The sequence below is a fragment of the Podarcis vaucheri genome, assembly GCF_965113315.1.
Source record: "Podarcis vaucheri genome assembly, chromosome: 9".
Lineage (NCBI taxonomy): Eukaryota > Metazoa > Chordata > Lepidosauria > Squamata > Lacertidae > Podarcis > Podarcis vaucheri.
This window is the reverse complement of record NC_138767.1, coordinates 25,498,950-25,522,600: the sequence shown is the minus strand read 5'-3', so window position 1 is coordinate 25,522,600 and position 23,651 is coordinate 25,498,950. Positions and strand designations below refer to the sequence as shown.

At 40.2% G+C, this 23,651-nt stretch overlaps 1 protein-coding gene across 2 annotated transcripts in view; it reads right to left on the bottom strand.

Annotated features, from left to right (window-relative positions):
• SEC24B (SEC24 homolog B, COPII coat complex component) overlaps window positions 1–18,118 on the bottom strand; it is a 35,266-nt gene extending 17,148 nt beyond the window's left edge. The window contains exons 1-6 of one of the 2 annotated variants that reach the window (XM_082236902.1): window positions 17,836–18,118; window positions 9,740–10,453; window positions 7,699–7,860; window positions 4,694–4,798; window positions 1,905–1,985; window positions 898–1,076 (exon numbers count right to left, since the gene is read on the bottom strand). In XM_082236902.1, the coding sequence (XP_082093028.1) occupies window positions 898–1,076; window positions 1,905–1,985; window positions 4,694–4,798; window positions 7,699–7,860; window positions 9,740–10,453; window positions 17,836–17,962 (1,368 nt within the window). In that variant the 5' untranslated portion in view covers window positions 17,963–18,118. The remainder of the gene's footprint in view (window positions 1–897; window positions 1,077–1,904; window positions 1,986–4,693; window positions 4,799–7,698; window positions 7,861–9,739; window positions 10,454–17,835) is intronic. The other variant, XM_082236903.1, reaches the window with a different exon arrangement.
• Window positions 18,119–23,651: the final 5,533 nt, after the last annotated feature.

The following is a 23,651-nucleotide window of genomic DNA, read 5'->3' as shown; positions in this document are numbered from 1 at the left end:
AGATTTCCACTAGCTCTTTCACAGCTCCATCATACAAATATAGGACAGTTGCTTATTATTATTATTATTATTATTATTATTAATCAATGTACATGAACTTGAATGTATTTATTCATATTACTTTACTGGAAGTGTATAATCTTCATATATAGCTGTCTGAAAGTCACATGCTTTGAGAAAATCACTGTATCATTAAAAACACAAACAGCTATCAATATTAACCATTTATTGTCAACCAAGTGCATATGGTCTTCTCATTTTCTAATCAGATAAGATGTGCAAATTATCAGTCATGGCAAAGGTGTATTTATTATGCAAAGAAGGGGAACAAAACAACCTTTGCCCCATAACTTTGCAATTTTCACCGGTCATGGCTGCAATCCAACTTCCATGAAGTGCCACATTTGTTTTCAATAGGATTTGCCACTTCCACTACAAGAATAGTAATTAAACTGACTAATCATCCTCCTTGACTGAATATATTAGATCTTTCCTACAAGTCACATTCATGTCTGTGGAGAACAGCAAGGTTGGTCCCTGCTGTATGAGAAGGTGGAAAATGTGGACTGAAGAAGCAGCTAGTATTTTATCATCTTGGTAGGCCTGGGACAACTGGTTTCTCAACTGTATTTCATAGCGCCACCTTAAGTCTATGTGTAAGTACTGTATTGATGTAACCTGTGGACACGGTTTTGAATTCCCTACCGAGAGGTGAATCAAAACAACAGACAAACGCAAATGTATTTACTCTAGCGACCTGTTTAATTGAAGTACAATTTTTAAAAAATAAAATAAAAAAATTATAATTCCAACCTTGATTCATGGGTAACTATGCTCCCTCATTCAGTTAATCTGTCACTATGACATCAAATATAGAGTTTGTGAGTATTTTCTAACCTGTGGATACTGAGGAAATCCAGAATTATATCCAGAGTTACTGGAAGGTGGAAGTGGTGGTGTCACATTCTGATAGCCAGGCTGGAGAGCTGGGTACCCATAGCCAAATGGTTTAGAGGTTTTAGATGTCTGTGGAACTGAGGGAACAGGAGCTGGACTACTTGTTGTAGAACGTGCCTCTAAACAGAAAAGCAATGCTTTAATACAGTATTTATTCCTTTAAAAAGCAAGCATCAAAATGCAAACTGTTGCTTATGAGAGTATTATGTGCCTGTAGTATAGTGAGTGTTTTAATTAACAGAGCAGGAAAGTGAACTTCAGTTAAATATCCTGTTGTAAATTAGTATTTAACACACAACAATAAAGTAACTAGTAACACAACTACTGTCATTTGAGTAAATAAAAGCCCATGCTTAATTTGTATTGATTTCTAACTATTAAACAAATATCAAATAATTCTTAAACAGGGTAGTAATAAAAATTTAATTGCAAATAAAATGAAGTAATTATATCTACTTTGTTACATATTTAACCTTCTGAATGCAGTTGTCCAATAAACTTTATGCATTCGACTGCAACCAGAATTAAATAGTTAATTCATCAGAAGCTGAAATATGTGAAATAAAACCCCATGTTATATAGGGAAATGTCAAAGGTGTATTTTTTAAAGAATACTTTACTTGGAACTACTTATTTTCAATCCTGCAATCCTATCCACATATATGGGAATAAATCCCACTAAAATCAGATGGCTTTACCTCTAATGAAGCATATTCAAGATTTACTACATGTTAAGGAACTTCTTATCAGTTTGAATTCATATGCAACTTGAAAAGCAGAAGTGAGTCAGTCACTTGAACAATACACTGTGCTGTATTTGAATCTCTACTCTGAGCAAATAATGTATAGGAGCTGTTCTACAGATGCTCCTGAACCTTGCATTTGTATATGTGTGTGTATATAAATATAAATAAAATAAACATCAAACAAACAAAAGCATGATTCACCTGGATAGCCACCTCCTTCAAGACTATCATAATTGTTGAGAACAGGAGATGCGCTGCTCGTAGTGGAAGAGCTGTCAATAGCTAGAAGAGAAAAACACACACATATTCATTAAACTGGCATTAAATCTGCACATTGAGAAATGTTTATCATTGCCAGGTAAGAAGCTGTAAAGAACCCTTAGGAACTTAGTATTTAGTGGTAATTTCATATGTTTATCAAACATAGGATTTCAGTCTTAATCTTTGTTAATAGCAGTTGCCAAACTGAACTAAAAATGCAATGGGGGGGGAGTTAAAAAGGACAAACTCCAATTAAGAAAAAAAAAATAACCTCAGAAGCTTTTGGTGATTATAGTTCATTTTACATATCCTGACTTCCCATTGCTGGACTTTGGAAGCAATTCTACTTCAAAGTTAAAGCATTTGCAAGCATAAACAAAAGTCTGGAGGCACTGTAAGAGTCTAGGCAGAGGGAAAAGAAATGTTCTCAGCACTTAATGGAAGCCCCTTGAATTTATTTGATATTCTGCTTCTGCATATTTTATGTTACCTCATAAATTGCTTTGAGACTTTTTTTTTGTAAAAACCAACAAATAAATTTAATAATCAATAAATGAGAAGGAAGATAATGTTGATGATGATGCTGGGGTCCCTGCTTACTGCAAATTCTCTTGCTTCCTGATTCCATCTGAACAGTCTACTTCAGGAGCACACATTTGTGGGGTACAAATGCTAAATACACTCACACAAGGATCCCATTTTAACCAGTAAGATATATACCAAGAAGAACAGCTAAGTTAAAGTCTTTAAACACACACACTGGAGCCGAAGATTCCTTTTCTATTTGGATCCAGTACTGTACCTTTATGGCATGCTGAAAAACTAACACCTAAGAAAGTATAGAGAAAAAAGCACTTCGTAAACGGTGGTGCCGAAAGGCCATGAAATGCCTGCTGTAATGTTTGGTATTTTCCTACGCAGAATTTGAACTTTGCATATTAATGTCCAAGACTGTACCTCTTGCATTTCATGACCCTTTTGCCATTTGCTTCTGAAGTTTGACATAAATAAAATGTACAACATTGGAAAACCTAAAAACAAGCAGCTCAATATGTTTTAATCGTACAGATGCCAATGTTAAACTTCTTATTTAGTTTTCTCTAAGCCATGAATTGCTTGAGTATCCCCTAATTTGCTATGTTCAGGAGACTGAATGCCTCCAGAAAAGCCCTGAAATACAGTAATTAGCTTTAAGCTTTTAATCTGCTTTAAATGGATTGTACAGAGATGGATCAACTGTAGAAGCAAAGTGATGAGTCTACTTTTTCATCCAGAAAAACCTTCAAGCCACATTAAGATGCAGAACTGAGAACTCTACATTATAGTGACGCCATATACAGTAAGCCCGCAACTTACACACGTTTAACTCATGCACATTCAGCTTTATACACTTGGCAAATATATATCAATAAATTAAAAGGGGGTGGGGTTCTGGCAAAAACAACTTTTGGCAATCCTGCCTGCCACTGAACCCAATGTGTTTTGACTATATGTGATTGTGGCGTTAGGCGAGATCCCTGGAACGTAACCCCTGTGTAAGTTGTGGGTTTACTGTATAACAATAAAATAGAGACTGGACAATGACAGGAAGTACATTTTTTTGCTATACTGAAATGAGGAATGTATTTGTGTGGATTAATACTGGAGAAATACCATTTGAAAAATGCATGTTCAGCATCAGCAACAAAGAAAAGTTCCCAAACCACCAACAAATTATTGAAGGCATATCCGTTCATGTTTTCAATATTTCCATGCACCACATGCAGCATACTGTACACATGTAGCTTGAAAACACTACTTCCCAGATTTTAAAAGAAATCAATTTCTTTTTCATTTATTAATTTGTGGTACTTTAAAAAAAATGTAGACTTTGAAACAACATGTTTATTACTGAAATTACTGTCAATATAACTACCAGCTATTTCAATAGTATGCATGCCATGTTCATATCTAAACCTTATTTTTTAAACTAGTTTCTATATACCACAATATAACTTTGATAGTTTGAAGTTTAATAACCTTTTTGGTTTCAAGCATCTCCAGGTCCTTTTTTTTTTTAACGGAATTAACCAAAACTTATTAAATCTGAAATAAATTTCTGCACTACATATTCACTGCAACAGGAAGAGAGCCAAACAAAATATTTTGGCAAATATGTTACCATATAGGAGGTATGTTAAGTAAATGTTTGCTTGCACAAGAGGACAAACAACAACCGGCCTCAGAAAGTATTTCTGTGTTCTGTCTTTTGGTTATTTGTAACTTTCTCACACATGAAGAATGACAAAATACTGTAGTTTTTTAACAATAAAGGGGGTAGTTTTATGTTTATAGTAGGACAAACGAATATTCATTGGACAATCTGGACAAAGTATGTCATACATGTCCACACCTGCAATTTTAAATAACAACACACTTTTATTGATGAGTGTCCAATTACTCTTTAATGAGTGGTATTCAATTAAGCTTTACTCAGAGCAGACCCATTGAAATTAGTTAATATAACCAATTTAGGTTAATTAATTCCAATCGATCTACTCTGAGTAAATCTTAATTGCATACCACCCTATATTATTAGCTACTAAATGCAATGCATTTTGCCTTCAATTATTTAGACTGTTTAAGAATCAGGAGACTTAGTGTTATGTACTTTTGTTCAGGGAATGGAATAAATGTTATCAAAATTGGGTATGAAAGTGAGAAATACTGGTGCAAAGCTTAAACCAGACCTGCTTCCTCATCCTCCTCCTCCTCTTCCTCATCATCTGAACTTGATGACAAGGGAGTTGCTGGAGAGCTAGCTTGATTATTAACATATCCACCATACTGCATGCCTGTGAAGTGGAAAGCACAAATACAAGAATCAGACACACAGAAAAGGTGAGAAACTGAAAGCACAAATCAGAGCATTAAGTGACAGCAAAACCAGGCATTACAAAAGACACCCAAACATGAAAAGTGAGTTACCCAATCCATACCAGGAAAGTTTTGTCTTTACAGAAAAACAGACTTTTTATTGCAATAGTTTGGTTAATTATTAGCAGTAGACAAAGAAATTTAGTAGAATTAGAACACACAGTTCATCCTCCAGAGATAGTGAAACAGCTCTCTTAATTAAGTCAGAGAATTTTTTAAGTAGTTGAAGTAGTTTTGAGACCTGTTTTTAAAAAAGTTGGGTGGATTTCACATTTTGACACAGTGATATTAATTGCCCATTGAGGAAAAAACAGATTTCACCAGTTATCATTAACATATAGTGCTGATATCAATTTCAAAAGTGCTAATGCTTAATGAGTGTTTTTTTTCCTTAATCCACACAACTTAAACTTCCAAATGATGTCACCAATGCTCCACATAAAGGGTCACACTTTAAATGAATTTTTGACTCTCTCTCTATGAAAAAGTTACTTATATTCACAAGTTGACCATAAGTGAATGGAAATGCCACTTCTGGTCACAGAACCTCTTTCTATTTATAAAACGGAACCTTTGGATCAAATACAATGAATTTATACACAGCTGGCAAAAAAAATATCCATAAAACAAAGGTATTATTAAACTGCTTCTAAGATTAACAGAATACTTTTTTGTTGCCAGTCAGATTTCATTTAGCAGAACCTATACAAATATAAAGCTTGAGACTGTGAGACTTGGATACCTAAACGATAGTCTCAACCTTCATATACCCAACCAGACTGCACGTTGCAGGAGGCCTGCAGATAGCACCTCCTCAAGAGATCTGTTCCATATGATGTAGGCATTGAGCCTTTAGTGTGGTGACACCTACCCTTTGGAACTCCCTCCAGTTAAGTATCAGAAAGGTTGCCTTTTCTCTGTTGCCTTTTCAATGCCTACCAAACGCTTTCTTTTTCAACAAGCCTTTTAAGTGAAGATTCTTATCTCAATCTGTATCTGTACTGGATCCAAATTTGTTTTTATTGTGGATGTTTCATGTAGGGGATTTACAAATAAACTTCAGCTAATACCTTAATACATTTGCAGTGTATTAGTCTTTACATGAGTAGTACAAGTAAGAGTCATAACACAAAGGCTTTATAGCGTGCCAGGGTTAAGTTCACAAACACGTGCACAGTTCAGCCGTGCTTACTTCAATGAGACTTGCTCCTGAGTGAACTTGCAAATAATCAAGCTGATTAGGTGTGGGGATGGGAAAGGAATTTACCAGTTAAAACACAGAGTGGACAACTATAATATAAATGTGGTAATAAGGAGGAATTAAGAAGTTGGACGCGGGTGGCGCTGTGGGTAAAAGCCTCAGCGCCTAGGGCTTGCCGATCGAAAGGTCGGCGGTTCAAATCCCCGCGGCGGGGTGCGCTCCCGTTGCTCGGTCCCAGCGCCTGCCAACCTAGCAGTTCGAAAGCACCCCCGGGTGCAAGTAGATAAATAGGTACCGCTTACCAGCGGGAAGGTAAACGGCGTTCCGTGTGCTGCGCTCGCCAGATGCAGCTTTGTCACGCTGGCCACGTGACCCGGAAGTGTCTCCGGACAGCGCTGGCCCCCGGCCTCTTGAGTGAGATGGGCGCACAAACCCCAGAGTCTGTCAAGACTGGCCCGTACGGGCAGGGGTACCTTTACCTTTACCTTAATACTATTGGTACATCAATCTAAGCTATGACAGCACATCTGTTATATCTACACACCAAAGTCACTCACAATGAACTCATTATAACCTCAAATGAAACTAGGGGACGGAGAATACAAAAAAGAAACCCTGTGACCCCCTTTTCTCATATTTAGGCTGAATTACTATTCATACCTTTGAAATCTTGACACCAAGTTACAGAATTAAGTATGTCACCTGAGGTGCTTTAAGGCAAAGAGGTGACTTAAAAATACTACCCTCTAAATCTGTTTGGATGTCTTAGCTGTTGCAGAATGCCATGGGCTGTCCAATACTAAGAACAGGTTGCCAGTAACACATTACACCAGTGATGTACACTGGTCCCCTTCCATCTTTCATATCAATATAAGGTAATGATACAGACTTATAAATCCCTAACTGATTTGAAGCCATTTATTATTACCATGCTCTCCAACCCTCTGCACCATTACAATCTCCAAAATCAAAACAGCACCTTCTTAAGACATAGTAGGACTTGTATAGCAGCATTCTTTGTAGCTGTCTTATCAATACCTCTCCCTCAGAAACTTGAAAAGTCAAGACTATTACTATTTACCAAAGCACTGGCTACAAACTCTTAAAACTTTATGTGGTGGTCACTGGAGCTCCCATTAAAAGGCTCACATTCAGCCAAGCCTACTGATTTCTGAATATATTTCAACTATATTTCTGTAAATTTACCATACATCCATCATCCTTGTAAAAGGCTCCTACTTGAAAAGTATGATTCTGCCTCTTGCAATTGTAATTTGACAACTGAGTAGATTGTCTTGCACATATCTTTCTAGACATACAAATGGAATCTGTGCTCACCTTGAAACGAGAATGAAGTAAAGATGCTTTCTCAAGCAGCTTGCATACAGTGCAAGTGTATATATTCTAAAACACAATGTATCTTGAAATATAAATAAACACAGTAACAAGAGCCAAATCTTACAGAAGTGCTAGCTAGAATTAATATTAAATTATTACTTGCACTGGGATTGATGAGCACATAAAACCGAGAAAAATGAACTCTTTAGAAATCATTAATTTCAAATTGTAGGGAAAATTCAAAATGCAGACACTTTAATTCATCTTCTAGTTTTATACCTTCTTGAAGCAAAGGATCAGATGGTTGTGTAAGGGAAGAGGAAGTGGTGGGCTTCGTTGTCTTTTCCACAACAGGTGTTCTTATTGAAGAAGTAACAGCTGAAGACGCTCCCTGGGCAGGTTTTATGTGCTGAATATTCTGGTTTACAAGATGCGGTGACCCTGAAATACGAACCAAAAAGTGGGAAATGCACTTTTGTATTTTGAAATGTAACTGGCAACAGTTACATTGATTAACGGTTTTCACAGTTGAAACCATGTAAGTCAGCTGCAGCAATGAAAGTTTTGTAGCTAACAGATTTACTGAGGCACAGAACTTTATCAGATACAGTGGCACCTCTGGTTACAAACTTAATTTGTTTTTAACTTGAAACCGTTCTTAACCCGAGGTACCACTTTAGCTAATGGGGCCTCCCGCTGCCACCACCGCCGCGTGATTTCTATTCTCATCCTGAGGTAAAGTTCTTAACGCGAGGTACTACTTCCGGGTTACTGGAGTCTGTAACCCAAAGTGTTTGTAACCCGAGGTGTTTATAACCCGAAGTACCACTGTACATGATTATTCTCAGTTTGCAAGAATATAGATTCACATGGACATATACGGATTGAGAAAAATACTGTCAACTGCTGGCCAAACTGCCATGACAATTCTATATTAAGAGTATGTGATGCATGCCAAATAAAGTGAGCCTTCTCAACAGGAGTTTACAGGTGAAAACACAATCTTCCTAGCATTACTATGCTAAATGAAACACTTCCAATGAGAGAGGAAATCACTGTTTAGATTGAGATATAACAAACAGAAAGATTGGTGATGATTGATCATCAGTATGCACAACCACTGCTGCTACTACTTATACCAGGGCATGTCATTTTAGGGAGTGAAACTTAATTCTTGCAAATTTACTCAGTGGGGGGGGGATCTTTAAAACATTTTGGGTGAATTATTTTTGTGTTTGGGCGAATTTCGCTTGGTAAGTCTATTTCTGATGAAGAAGCACAATTCCTTGGCTTTTGGAAAACCAAGGAAATTTAATTTTACCTTTGAAAATGTCATGTAAATTCTTAATAATAATAATATATAACAATAATGATAATAGATAACTGCAAGTGATATGGAATATAACTTGCCAAGTAGAATCTATGATTTTATTAGGCAATCATTTTTAGTGATTTCCATGCAACTTTACACACATTTTAATTACCAAGCAAATCTAAATTATATTTATTTAACCAAAATATCTTTTGAAATCCCAAGGCATGTTACAACTTTTTTGGAATTTGAAAGTTGAAAAATTCAACACGCCCTACAGTTACACACACATGTGTATATGAGAGGGAGCAAGAGAAATACAACACAGAACTGAGGACAAGCACTTAAGAAAACAAAGAACTAGTCTCTAGTCCCCGTGCACATTGGCGAAGCACATATAAATAAGCATGCCCTGTTCTGACCCCATTTTGTCCTCTTCTGGGTCTGAAAGGAACCATGCTTTAGCGATTTTGTATAATTTGGGTGCTCCTAAAAATGGTTGATGCTTTTATATTTTAATTAACACTGTCTGAATTTCTTACATGCTCAGATATGGACCGATCGAGTCACTGTAATACATACCTTGTCTATTCCAGGCAATATGATTTATTAGTATCACATTTAAAAAAAAAAATACAAATTAATTGTATGGAAGCAGTCAAATTCAAAAACATGACTGTAAGTATGTGCTAAACAGTATTCTCATGCTGCACAAACCAGAACATGCTCCTACAGTACATAATACGCACATCTGGTTGTGTAGCTCAGCCTGGACTTATGGGGGAAAGGATCTTTATTTAAGCAAAGGGGAAAAGTGCTGGAAAAAGTGCTTGGGGTAATGGAGCTTGGTGAGGTAAGGTGGTGGGTAGGATTCAGCTCTCTTCATCAACACACTCCTTTTGTTGTAAAAAGTAGACCACTCCCAACCTTTTTTTAAACATGAATGGTGCAGATAAATGAATAAATAAATTTACTGTGTCACATCCAGTTTGGTTCTTTGTGCAATACCTGTGCCTGCTGGGTTGCTTGCTTGTGGCAAGGATCCTGCAAAGCTTCCGCTATGATTTTTCTGAGCCAGCTGGAGCTCTGGGGCAGACCATGTTGCAGAACTTTGACTCAAAGGAACCCTCTGCTGCCCTGCAGGTGGTGCTCTATTTTGACTGGAAGAATAAGCATTTGCCTCTATTGGATGTCCAAAAGCTGGTATATTGTGAGAAGCAGTCACTTGCCCATATGGACCGCCGGCGGACATAGAAGGATATGAAACGTTAGGATAAGCAGCACTAGAGGCAACAGGTGTGGCATAGGGACCAGAAGGAGCAACAAATCCCTGAGATGGAACTGAAGAGCTGGCAGAGTGCAAGGCTGAATTACTATAGGGACTACCAAATGAGGAATATGACTGTGAAATGCTGGTATGTAACTGGGACGCTGACGAAACCATTCCTGGGACAGGTCCTGATGTTTCTACAATATGAGGTTCTCTATTGTACAAGTACTGTGATCCCTGCATGCTCAACATCTTGGGAGTCATAGAAGATGCATTAACATTTTGTGCCTGTGCTGAATAGTGGGCAGAATAATAATCAGCACCATAGTGGTTATCCAGCTGCGAAGGGATAATGTTATTGGGCACTTGAGAGTAGTGTCCTGATGGAGCACTATAGTTCTGAGGATGTGATCCATATCCAGGGGAGAACGGCATCTGATTTTGCATTGGACCTGGGGGAAAAGGGAGAAAAATCAGTATATTAAAGTTGTAGGGATCATCTCTTTAAAGGATGCCAAACCACTTAAGACACTATGGTAGTTATGCGGTACATAAAGTGTTTAAGAAATAAATTTTAAAAGTCATGAAATACACCTCTTAAAAATCATTAGTGGCTTTTTATTTATTTTAACTATGCATATTTTAAAAATCGAGTGGTTTACGTAAAAGCATAGCAATATTCAGTTTTCCTAAAAACCTGGAAAAAATGACATTTAAAAATGTAACATTTTGTAATACAGTCACTCATCTGGAATACGTCCAAGCAGTAACAATGCAGGCAGCATGTTACAAGCACACACTTTTGCAACAACCTGGGCAATTACACAAGTAGTAAACCTTAAAGCAGTTTAGATTGAAACTTCATGTGTCACATGTGTGTATCAAAAACAGTATTATATATAACTGATGTTATACTGTAGAATGGCATCAATGCAGTGAAGAGTTTTCCCAGAAAGACAGCAGATAGTGCAATTCAGCTATTCTGGGTGCCAAAGGCAGCTTATAATTCTGGGCCATCTTGCAATAAGAACCAGAGATGTATACTTATAATTCCGCATCCTATTTTGCACACAAGAGCCAGAGTGACAATAGAACCTATATCAGGGTATAAATATTTAAATTAAAACAAACAAGTAAAAAGCTGGACTAGGGGTATTTGGTGAGCTTGGCTCTGTCCTGGGTGTGGGAAATCTATAATTTCCAACCATGATTATGTGTATGCTTTGTAAAACAACAGTAACCAGCTATGACTTGTATCCATGTCCATTAGAGCTAATGAAGATCAGCTAGACCCGCTGCTAATTTACATGATGTTATCTGAGCTTATGCATAATTTACTGAGAAACAAGTATGCCAACTTTAATAGGACTTACTCAGTGACAGACAGGGGCCTCTTTGTAAATATTTATATCAGGCTGTAAGATTGTTAACCTCCTTTCAGAAACCATGCTTCTGATAGTCTCAATACTAATTATAAGTGATGCTTAGGAGAGAAGCTACCTTAAACAGAGTTCAGTATGAGCAGCAGCTCTTACTGGGTTTCTGAAATGGCTCTTTTCCAGCCCTGCCTGGGTAGACCAGACAGTGAACCTGGGACCTTGTGCATTCAAAGCATGTACTCTATCATTGAGCTATGGCCCTCTCTACAATCATACTACTAGCAGTACTAGTAACATAAGCTTAGTTCACACATGGAATTTCTCAAACTTACTGAGTCCCCTTGTATTTAACAGGGCTCACATCCCAGTTAAGTATATACTGGATTGCAGTCATAATTCATCTTTATCCGACTAAAAGAACCTAGAAATTGGGATTTCACCTAACTTATTTCAGTGTCAGTCCCAGCAATTACATACTGAATAACTAGAGAAATAAGGATCATTAGTACAGGTTAAGATAAAGTACTTTAAAGGTCACCTTACACCAATGGTGGCTAAAAACACTGGCTAAAATGATTATGACCACTACTGATCTGTTGCTTATCACAGAGGTTGTGAAATTGCAGTGTGAGTTCCATCTTAGCACACATCACCTGATTAGCACGGAGAGGGTGAGATGTCAGTATCAACATCAAGCAGCTGAGAAACCACCCTAAAAGGAGCTCCTCTCGCCATCCATTAGGTGCTGGGCAGTGAGAGGGAGACCAGCCGACTTCAAAAGGGGCCCCATCTAAGTGCCCATAGCTGCTCAGCACCGAAAGCAACCCCAATAAATGGCTGCAATGGGGTCCCTTTACCTTTACAGAGTTCCCAATGGAAACTCTCTTGTGCAGCCAATACAGGTCACATCTTTACCTGCCCCACACCTGACCATAACATATGCTATCCAGTGTTGGGCACACAACCATATTTTAGGGGAAACTGCCTTGCAGGCCTTATTAGGCTCGTGGGCTGGAGCTTCCCCACCGGGGACTTAGTCCAACATCAGAAAGAACAAAAATGACTTTTGGACTGATAACCTTTTAGGTACCTTCCAACTCTGTTCTATGAATTATATTTTCTAGAACAAAACCCAAGATGTGTGGAGCATAGAAATTTTGGCTAATTCCCTGTCCACAACTGTCATTCAAGAAGCACAAGTCCTGCAGCACTGTAAAGACCATCAACTTTTTTGTGATGAGCTTTTATAGGCTAGAGTCTATTTCTCAAGGGATGATCATTGAATCGCTGCCCATGAAACACTAGAGTTGGAAACACTAGAGTAGTTTGTTTTCTACTCAGAAGTCATGATGAAATCAGATTCATTTGGGGCTTTCGGAATTGTCCAAGTTTTATTTTAAAAACTCCTATTAAAAGGACAGGATACAATCTGCCAATTATAACATTTCCAAACTTTAAACTACTGCTGATTTCAGACGTGGGCTCACCAGCAGCAGCCTACTGGGAGCACAATCCTATACATACTTACATAGGAATAAGTCCCACTGAACTTCTGAGTAACCATGCATAGATAGGCTCAGAGTTTAACAGACACTGAACATTCACTTAACAAGGGCTCTTCTGCTTACTGTACTGCATATATAACATTTTCTTTGCATTTCTAACCACTTAAGCAATTGTACAAGGAGTGGTTACCCTTTAGGATAAAGCAAGTATTCTGAATATTGTAAACTGCTCATCTGTCTAAAGGAGAGAAATATACAGCCCTGACCTGCCACTCAAATGAAGCTCAGCCCAGCATGCCCCCAAACTAGTACAGAATCCAATTAGACACCCTCCAAAACTCCCCTTGAAGCATCTCCAGGTTGCTGCATCTCCACACCTTTAGACTTTGTACTAATAGTAAACTTTAAAAGACAGCTTCAGATTCATCCTTATTGACTCCTTCACTCCAAGCAGAGAAAAGGGAAGGGCTACTCATCAGAGCTGGGAGGGGCAGGCACAAGGAGATGCATTGTGTATACATTTGTAGATTGCTGCCAATATAACTTTTCAGTTATTTAGCTACATCAGCATGGAAATATAATTTATAACTTTGAAAGAGTCCATTCTTTTTTCCTATAGTGAGAAAGCTGTTGGACTAAGCAGGCATACTGTTTTAAGAACACGACTTTATCCTGGAGTCCAGAGAAACAAGCTTAAGTATTCTGATCAAAGTATTTGAATTCCACCAAATTTTTCATTTTTCATCACAGTTTACTTTTTAGGAATATTATAAGCCCAAAACATACTACCATCCTCTTCAATCTTTTGCACTTGTTCACCTGCAATGGCCACACTTGGATATTTGCCCACAGCTTCATAAATCATGGTCTATTAAGCTGTAGGTGGGCACCATGGAAATACAGTGGTACCTCAGAACTCAAATGGCTCTGTTGTCAAACGTTTCGGCTCCCGAACAAACGAAAACTCAGAAGTGAGTGCTCTGGTTTTTGAACGTTCCTCAGAACATGAACTTCCAATGTGGCTTCCACTGTGCAAAAACCTAGCTGTCGGCCAATCAGAAGCAGCGCCTCAGAAGTCGAACGGTCTTCCAGAACAGATTACATTTGAGTTCCGAGGTACCACTGTATATGGCTTTCTCACACCTCCCACTCCGTTCTGGCCTAATGCACCAGCTTTGGCACAGAAATTTTGGCTTGTATTAAAGCCAGCACACCCTATTATGTCCAAATCAGACAACTCTGGCTTAATGTCAGTTAGCAACCTAGGACAGTCAACTTGAATCAGATCCTCTGTTGTAGACCAAGGAGGCCGAAACGGGAAGCATCTGCTTCCACTTTTAATGAATGAGAGTTCCCAAGTATGTTTGAACTTCAGGGACTCTGGTTATTTTTAACTGTGGTTAGTCCACACCCCAGGATCATAAGCTACAATTTGATCCTGTCTTTTAACTTGAGATCCCAAAATCTGGACATAAGAGGAAACCCTAGTTAAAAAGTGGAAGCAGATGTTTCCAATCTCCTCCCCTGGCAAATGGTGGGTGCACATGAGGTTGAGGTTTGCAGAAACCTCATGTAATGCTACACTAGTGTTTAGCTTTACATCCAAAAGGGCCCACAATCTGCTTGTGCAATATTGCTCTCAATAAGTTGTCTGATAGAATACGAATTCTGAAGCACAACCAAACTGCACACCTGGGCCAGCGCTTACCATTTTGCTGCACTGTCGTAAGTTTATTGTCACAATGCAGCAAAACAGGGAGAATCGCCTTATCGCTAAAGCAAACAAGTCACTTCCTCTCCCATTACTAACACCCCCCTCCAAGATACACATTCATTCCGCATTTGGCTCAGCCCTATTTGCAACAGCTGCAATATGATTCTGCACCAAGCAAACCTGATTCCCTTCATTACAACCAGTTATAGCCAGTGCACATGCATGCTTAGCTCATCTACAGGCCAAGAAGAGCTGAAAAGTTGTAATGGAAGAAGGCAGGTATATAACTTGTACTGTCCCTACCCCGCCCCCGGTACGGAAGACTCTATCATAGAACAATTGTGCTGGGCAGGTATACACATAAGCTATAGGAACTTCAACCACCTGCTACAGCATGAAACTATAAAGAACTCACAACTTGCTCACTACTCTTCAACAATAATAATAGTTAAGTTTAGTGACAGGTATGTGTTTATTGGTCACATGTAACCCACAATTTACCCAAAGAACATGTATACTGGTCAGTCAGTTGATTACGCTGAGACCTCTGAGATGTATGTAGGGCAAGTCACCTTATTTCTGCCTTAATGGAGGAACAGTGAATTCAGCCTAGGTTTATGACATCTAAAAACCCCAGCTCTAGCTACTGCATAATACTATTCTCAAAAGTTTATTTTTAAGAGGTACAGCATTCCCACACCTCTGGCAAAGGCCCCACAGATCAGAATTGCTAGCAACAGTAACGTGATGCCCTATGATTTGCCACCAAGCAAAAGAATCATGTCCACCAAGAAGCCAGCAAGCCTTTCTAAAACCATACTTTTGAGACCATGTATCTAAAAACTATCATACATTTAACAATGTCTTGTCTTCCAATGGTAGCCAAAATAATAAAAAAATGAAAACCGCATGAGAAGTCTTTGCCATTACCTGCTTGCAACAATGAGGGCTATAAAATTCTGGAATCCTCAGGATCCTGACAAAAATCCTTGAACTGAAATAAACCATATGAAATACATGGTTTGGCTTACTCTCTTAAATGTTAGCTAAAGACTTTCTTTTGTTCATGAAGATTTATTCAACCACCATATCTGGTGAGTAAACTGCTCTAGATAAGTTTGTTTATTCAAACAAACTTACATTACTGTCAGCAGCATTTAAGTTATTTTAACTGTATTTAGAGACTTGTATTTTTGCCATAAATACTTTATTTAAAGCTTTGAGAAAACGCCACAAATCTTTGGCAACGTTGACAAATTTACACTGAAATCCAAACCTTGGCCAGGCAGCAGTGAGGCTTAATAGAGCAGTGGGTCAACCACATCATCCACAGCCATGCTGCTCACCCTGGGCTGGGTGTTCAGTGGGCAGAATAGGAAATTCCCCTCATGCGGAGTGACACTAGATTCACACCATCTCCCCAGCCCAAAATGGGGCTGGGGGCTTGATTGCTATATAAATCTGTAGGTATCTTACTAAGCCCTCTAAATGGTTTTTGTTGTCATTGTTGTAGCAAGTAACTTCATTCTACACATACCAAAACATATGCAATTTTGATAATGCATACTTGTTCAAAAGAGATACAATCTAACCTGAGAATCTTTCACAAAACAAAAGCCTCCCAAGCAAAAGGAGCAAAGCAGACTATCAGTGGTATGCTCTGTGTAACATAACTGCTGTGCTGAATCAGAGCAAAGACTCAACTAGTTCCCAACAAAAGCCATCCAGCTGCTTCTACAAAGCATGCAAACTGTAGAAAGCAACAGCCATTCCTCACTTTTTCCTTCACCACCTAATATGCAGAGGTATACTATGTATCCTCCATGGATCTGTTTAACTCAGGTTGACTCTGAGACAGTGACTGTGTTGTATGACGTAAGAATGTTTGACGATAAGAACATTTGATTACATTGGTTCAAAACACACTTTATTGGGAAATAGCTTTTAAAAAGCTGTTGAAAAACCACAGTATGACAACTACAGCACTCTATTCAAGATCCCAGAGTAAGAAAAAGTTACCTTCAAGCTAAAAACAAGTAGATCGCTCAAAAACAAAATCTCCAAATTAGGTGAATGTACAAAATTGGGGGGGGGGGGAGATCTAATGCAAACAAACGTAAAGCCAATCACACATTGGGGCAAAATCTCTAATACTGATCTACACAATAAAGAAAATGAATGTGTCCATTTAGAACAGAACAAAAAAGTTGATGTTAGAGATTTGTTTTGCAAACAAATTAAAAATAAGAGCCATTATCTTCATGTCTTTCCATAAATTTATGGTGTAGATGCAATATGGAACACGGACTGTACTGCGTCAAGAAGGCCACCAAAAATCTGGAAAAGGTGCAGGAAAGTCTCACAAAAATTACTGAGGGATTGGAGCAGTTTTTAAAAAAACAAAGTTCCTGAAGCAAAGTTCTTAACTCAAGGTACTATTTCTGGGTTAGCAGAGTCTGTAACCTGAAGCGTCTGTAACCCGAGGTACCACTGTACATCTTTATCCCAAGCATAATTAACTTCAAAAGATGTGTCAGTGACCACCAGCTTAGATGACTTTAAAGGGAGATTAGAAAAAGTCAAAGAGTAGCACCACCAATGGCTATTAGCAACAACAATTAAATGGAACCTCTCTGTATTGTACATACTGCAAATTTTGGCAGTCTTTCCTTCTACAGCCCCAAAGGCCCTTCTGAGGTTTTGTTACAATCAAGCAGCGTGTAGATCCCATGAAATAAACGTGTACGTATGAATGCATGCCTTGAGCCAGCAAAGCCTTCCAGTACCGTTTTCTGCCCTGCCTTCGTGCTTTTGCCAGTTCCCTTTTCAAAAGCAACCGCCCTGCCACTGCTGAATACAGGATGCAGAACCTACGTAACTTTGGGGCGCATAGGGAGGGGGGGGGACGGGGAATCCCAAAAGCAGGGCGCAAGTCCCACCACCAAAGAAACCCTCATAGAAGTTAAGATACCCTGAAAGCCTTTAACATTTCCACACTCGAAGTCAGCCTCCCTCCCTCTTTCTGCCCCACAACCCGCCCCTCACCTCCCGCTTGCTCCAACCGAGGACCTCCCCAGGGGGCTCCTTGCACCACCCCTTCCCGCCAGCTTGGCATGCTTCCCCTTCCCATCAGGAGCTGCCTCTGCCCCACCCCTCATGCCCCCCCCACCAGGCCCCGCGCTCCCTTCGGCCCCTCTCCGCCGCCCTGGGCCCGGCCGGCCCCGCCGCTCCCTTACCGTTCTGACACAGCCCCACACCGCCCGAGGCTCTGAGGCTGGCGGGCCCCACGCTGGGCCCTCCCGGGAAGGAGGCGCCGGCGGAGCCGAGGGGCGGCGGGGGGAACCCTGTCGGGGGCACCGACATGGCGCGGCTCCTCCCCTTCCTCGGCTAGTCCGGAAGGCGGCGGCGTGGCCCGGAGGAGAAGCAAGGCCTCCAACGGAACCGACTCTGAGAGGAACGCGCCGAGGACTCGCGACGTCGTTCCTCGGAAACCGACGCGCGACGTCTCCGCCGGCGCCGCTCCTTCGCAGCAGCAGCAGCCGCCCCAGCCCACAGCGACCCCTAGAGGCGGCGGCCAGCGCGAACGCTTCCTCCGCCAACGGGGAAGATGCGCGCTGGAACTTCTTGGCGGTTCTCGCCGCCGTCAGCGCCCGGCACTCCGCGCATGCCTGATGGAAAACCCCGCTGTTAGAAAAGGGGGAGGGAGGTCTGCACCTGTATGCGTGCAGGTAACGGAATGAAGCGGGATTAGGGGCGGTGCTTTGCTGGTGGAATGGAGCGCGCCGCTTCAGGGGGCAGGTGGGCGGGCGGGCCGTATTTTGGAATATATTGCACTGCTGTTCCTCTTGTGGATATGTGCAAATGGAAAGCTAGCGGTCGAAAATCTTCCCTAAAGCTCCTCCACAACTGCTGAGTTGACTTTCCGGGCTCGCAGACGGCTTTTAGATAGATATAGAGACAGGAGGCGCATTCAAAACCGCACTTCCCTACCTGCGCTGTGGAGTGGTGCAATCCAGCCGCAGAAAGCAGCCTGCCCTGGAAGAGAGAACTAAGACGTCGGGTGCCCCCTTCTTTGCCCTGCAGACGGAGCTCTGACATCAGTAGGGCCAAGGAGGGGGCAGACTGGAGGCTTGTCAGGGACAGAAGGTGAAGGCACAGATCCGGAGGATCCATGACCTTTCCAGCCCCCCAAACAAAATCCACAAATCAGGGACAAAACCGCACGACTCTGGAAGCTGGCTGCTGAACTTCCCCCTCCCATTCTTCCTCTTTTATAAGAAAGCGGTAGCTGAATGTATTTCTGTGGTTTGCTTTTTTTTTGGCATTTATTTTGAAAGCCTCATAAATTATCTTCCATGTGTAGCATTCACCCTGTGATTAAAACCATCTAGGAAACCCAGATGTGCTGGCAGAAGGAACACCAGACTCCCAAGTAAATTCCATATGAACCTAGATCCATTTTTTCCTTCATTGATAATGAATGTGGCCACATTAGCAGGATCTGGCTATTCAGCCTATATACAATTAAAGGCATTGTTCAGCCAGCAACATATGAACACACTTATCAAGCCATACATTGTCTGTATCCTGTTTCAAGCAATGCTAAATCCGTGATGATTTTATGTAAGCACTTGACTAAAATGTTTCTAATCAATACCAGTAAACTTTTCCCCAGCTGCACAATATTTCCTTTCCTTTTAAAAAAAAATCCAGAGAGAATAATACTCGGGCAATTATTTGATCCACATAATGCTTCAGTGGTGTTGTTTCCTTTTTGCTGTACAGTGAGAAATGAAATGGGTGCAGCTATATCCTACCTTTTCTATCTTAGTTCTCTTTTTAAAAAATCACGGTTAGTATTGTTTTTCTATAAATTTTAGGCAACTTCTCTTTTTTTTTATAAAATTTTTATTAGTTTTACAAAAGTTTTTATAACAAACAAACATAAAAAAAACCAGACAAACAAACAAATATAATTTCATAATGTCCTTTCATAGACTTCTTTCCTCGGACTTCCCCATACCTCCCCTTTCTGCATCCTCATGTCCAAATTTTATAGCAACTTATAAATGTTTTTTCCCGTCCTGATTCATCATAGTCCTTTCTTAATCTAATCTTATATTACTGCAACCCTTTCTCTCTATAAAATCTCGACATTCTAAACTTCATCAAGTTTATAATAGTCCTTAAGATAAATCTTAAATTTCTTCCAGTCTTCTTCCGCAGTCTCCTTTCCCTGGTCACGAATTCTGCTCGTCATTTCCGCCAATGTCATATAGTCAATCACTTTCATCTGCCATTCTTCCAAGGTGGGTAAATCTTGTGTCTTCCAATACTTTGCGATCAGTATTCTTGCTGCTGTTGTTGCATACATAAAAAAAGTTCTATCCTTTTTTGGCACCAATTGGCCGACAATGCCCAAGAGAAAGGCCTCTGGTTTCTTAAGGAAGGTATATTTAAATACCTTTTTCATTTCATTATATATCATCTCCCAGAAAGCCTTAATCTTCGGGCATGTCCACCAAAGGTGATAAAAAGTACCTTCAGTTTCCTTACATTTCCAACATTTGTTATCAGGCAAATGGTAAATTTTTGCTAGCTTAACTGGGGTCATGTACCACCTATAGACCATTTTCATCACATTTTCCTTTAAAGCACTACATGCCGTAAATTTAATACCGGTGTTCCACAACCTTTCCCAGTCAGCAGACATAATATTATGACCAATGTCCTGTGCCCACTTAATCATAGCTGATTTGACTGTTTCGTCTTGTGTATTCCATTTCAACAGCAAGTTATACATTCTTGACAAATTCTTAGTATTGGGTTCTAACAATTCTGTCTCAAGTTTTGATTTTTCCACCTGGAAGCCAATTTTCCTGTCTTGTTTAAAAACCTCCATTATTTGATAATAGTGGAGCCAATCTTGTACTTTGGGTTTTAGTTTTTCATGGCTCTTTAATTTCAGTTTCTCTCCATCCTGTTCTAAAATCTCACAATACTTTGGCCATCCGACCTCCATATTGACTTTCTTGTGGGCCTTAGCCTCTAAGGGTGACAACCATCTAGGGGTTTTGTTTTCTAACAGATCTTTATATCTCATCCAAACATTAAACAACGCTTTCCTTACAATATGATTTTTAAAGGCACTATGCACTTTGATTTTGTCATACCATAGATATGCATGCCAGCCAAATGCGTTATTGAAACCTTCTAAATCCAAGATATCTGTATTCTCGAGGAGCATCCACTCTTTCAGCCAGCAGAATGCTGCTGCTTCATAGTACAATTTTAAGTCCGGCAGGGCAAATCCCCCTCTTTCTTTTGCATCTGTTAATATTTTGTATTTTATTCTGGGCTTTTTGCCCTGCCAGACAAATTTCGCAATGTCTTTCTGCCACCTCTTGAAACAGTCCATCTTGTCAATAATCTGCAAAGTTTGAAATAAAAATAACATTCTAGGCAATACATTCATCTTAATCACTGCAATTCGGCCTAACATTGACAATCTCAAATTTGACCATATTTCTAGATCTTTTTTAATTTCTAACCAACATTTTTCATAGTTGTCCTTATACAAATTCAAGTTTTTAGATGTTAAATTAACCCCTAGATATTTCACCTTCTTAACCACCATCAGACCTGTCTCTTCTTGAAACTTATTCTTCTCCATATCTGTTAGGTTTTTCCCTAAGACTTTAGTTTTTTGTTTATTCAATTTAAATCCAGCTACCTGTCCAAATTGTTGGATTATTTCCAACACTCTTTTTGTACTAGTGTTTGGCTCTTGCAGGGTCAATACAAGGTCATCTGCGAACGCTCTTAACTTATAATGTTTAGTTCCGACCTTTACACCTTTAACTTGCTGGTCGTCTCTAATCATGTTCAGCAATACCTCCAGGACCGAAATAAAAAGCAATGGAGAAATTGGGCACCCCTGTCGTGTTCCTTTTTCTATCTTAAGTTCCTCAGTTATTACATTGTTTACAATCAACTTAGCTTTTTGTTCGGAATATATTGCACCCACACCATTCTCAAATCCTTGTCCTACCCCCATCCCATGAAGATTCTTTTTCATAAAACTCCACGAAATATTGTCAAAGGCTTTCTCCGCATCCACAAATATCAAAACTGCTTTAGTATTTATGTTCACCTCTAACTTTTCCAAAATGTCTATTATATTCCTAACATTGTCTGAGAGGTGTCTCTTTGGGAGAAAGCCTGCTTGGTCTCTGTGAATCTTCTCCATCAGTACTCTTTTAAATCTTTTTGCTAAAATGTCTGCAAAAATTTTGTAATCCACATTAAGTAACGAAATTGGGCGGTAGTTCTTCAGTTGAGTCTTTTCAGTCTCTGTCTTTGGTATGAGTGAAATATATGCTTCTTTCAATTTTAGGCAACTTCTCCAAACAAACTTAATTCTTGACATGAGGTTTAGTGAAAGTTTTTGTTGCCAGCTGCTGGCTTATATGCACAAATGCAAACCACGAATGGAGCATAGCAACAAATGAGACCAGTAACAACTACCAGACTTTGTATAAATCTTGGCCTCGACCTGTGGAACATTGGAAATATATAAGGCAGGGAAGGGGGACTGCAGAAGAAGAGGAGGAGTTTGGATTTGATATCCCGCTTTATCACTACCCGAAGGAGTCTCAAAGCGACTAACATTCTTCTTTCCCTTCCTTCCCCACAACAAACACTCTGTGAGGTGAGTGGGGCTGAGAAACTTCAAAGAAGTGTGACTAGCCCAAGGTCACCCAGCAGCTGCATGTGGAGGAGCGGGGAAGCGAACCCAGTTCACCAGATTACGAGTCTACCACTCTTAACCACTACACCACACTGGCTTACTACACCACCACTGCAGGCCCTTCAGGCTTGTCTACCTGGCCCTCAGAACTCTCCCCAAGCCACACTGCTGCTTCACATCCTGAGTGCCTAGCTGGCATGTGTCTTTGGAACTCTGGCAATGCTTCCTTGAGAGGATGAAGGCTAGAGGAAAGTGTGTGCATGTATAAACTATCTTATTGGACAAAGGTAAAATTGACTTTTGTTGCTCTGTCCACTTTTGCCTCTGCACCTACTTTTGCCACCTGTCACGGATGTGTGGCCTGAGAAAGGAATGCAGAACTCAGACTGAAAAAGTTTCCCAGCCAGATTTAAGGCTTTCAGTGCAAATGAGGTCATGGCCAGCCAGTGGCGGAGCAAGTGGACCGGGCACCGAGGGGTGGGACCAGCTGGCCACAGGGGCACTGCAGGGCCTCCAAGGTGTCTGCCTGTCTCCTCCCACTCAGCCGCCCCACAGCTGAGGGGGAAGCAATAGGTGGACTGTTTGGATAGTGTGGAGCCTGCGGTTGCTCAAGCCACTGCGTCACTCCCAGGAGAGACTTGTGGCTCTGGCGCACTGCAGGCCCCACGGTGAGTGCCGCCTGGCATTTTGTCACCCCCCTCAGTGGGGACACCTGGGGTGGACTGCACCTACCACACACCCCTTGCTACGCCCCAGTGGCCAGCAGACATCAATGTGGGAGAGATCAACAACAGAAGCACAAAGGAAAACTTGGCTGAGTGGCCATATCAGCGGCCCATAGCAATGTGCACATTTTTCAGTTTTGTCTTATGCAACTTAAGGGCTTGGGATACATTTTACTTCTAGAGCTGCCACCCAATTATAGAAAGCTTGGTTGATTAACTGTTCACCATTGTTAACACAGCATATTAAACCAACGCTGTCTCAGTATCTTCTTCAGAGGTTCTGGACATTGATGCAGTGACCTGGTGTTTAAAAAGTTAGAACAATTTTTAAAAAATGTTTCCCCACTCAAAAAACAAAGGCAACAAAAACCATTAGCAGCTGCTAAAAGCCAGTTTAAATAATAATAAAATTATTGGACATAATTTGAAAATCTTCAGGAGACGCACTGTAGCTTCTCTAGGGATACATGGATGGTCTAGCAAACTGCTTTGAGGGTGTGGGTGGGTGTTTTACACTCTAGCTGTATGTAAAATTTATCAAATAAATAAATATTCTTCATACTTTTTTAGTTTGTAA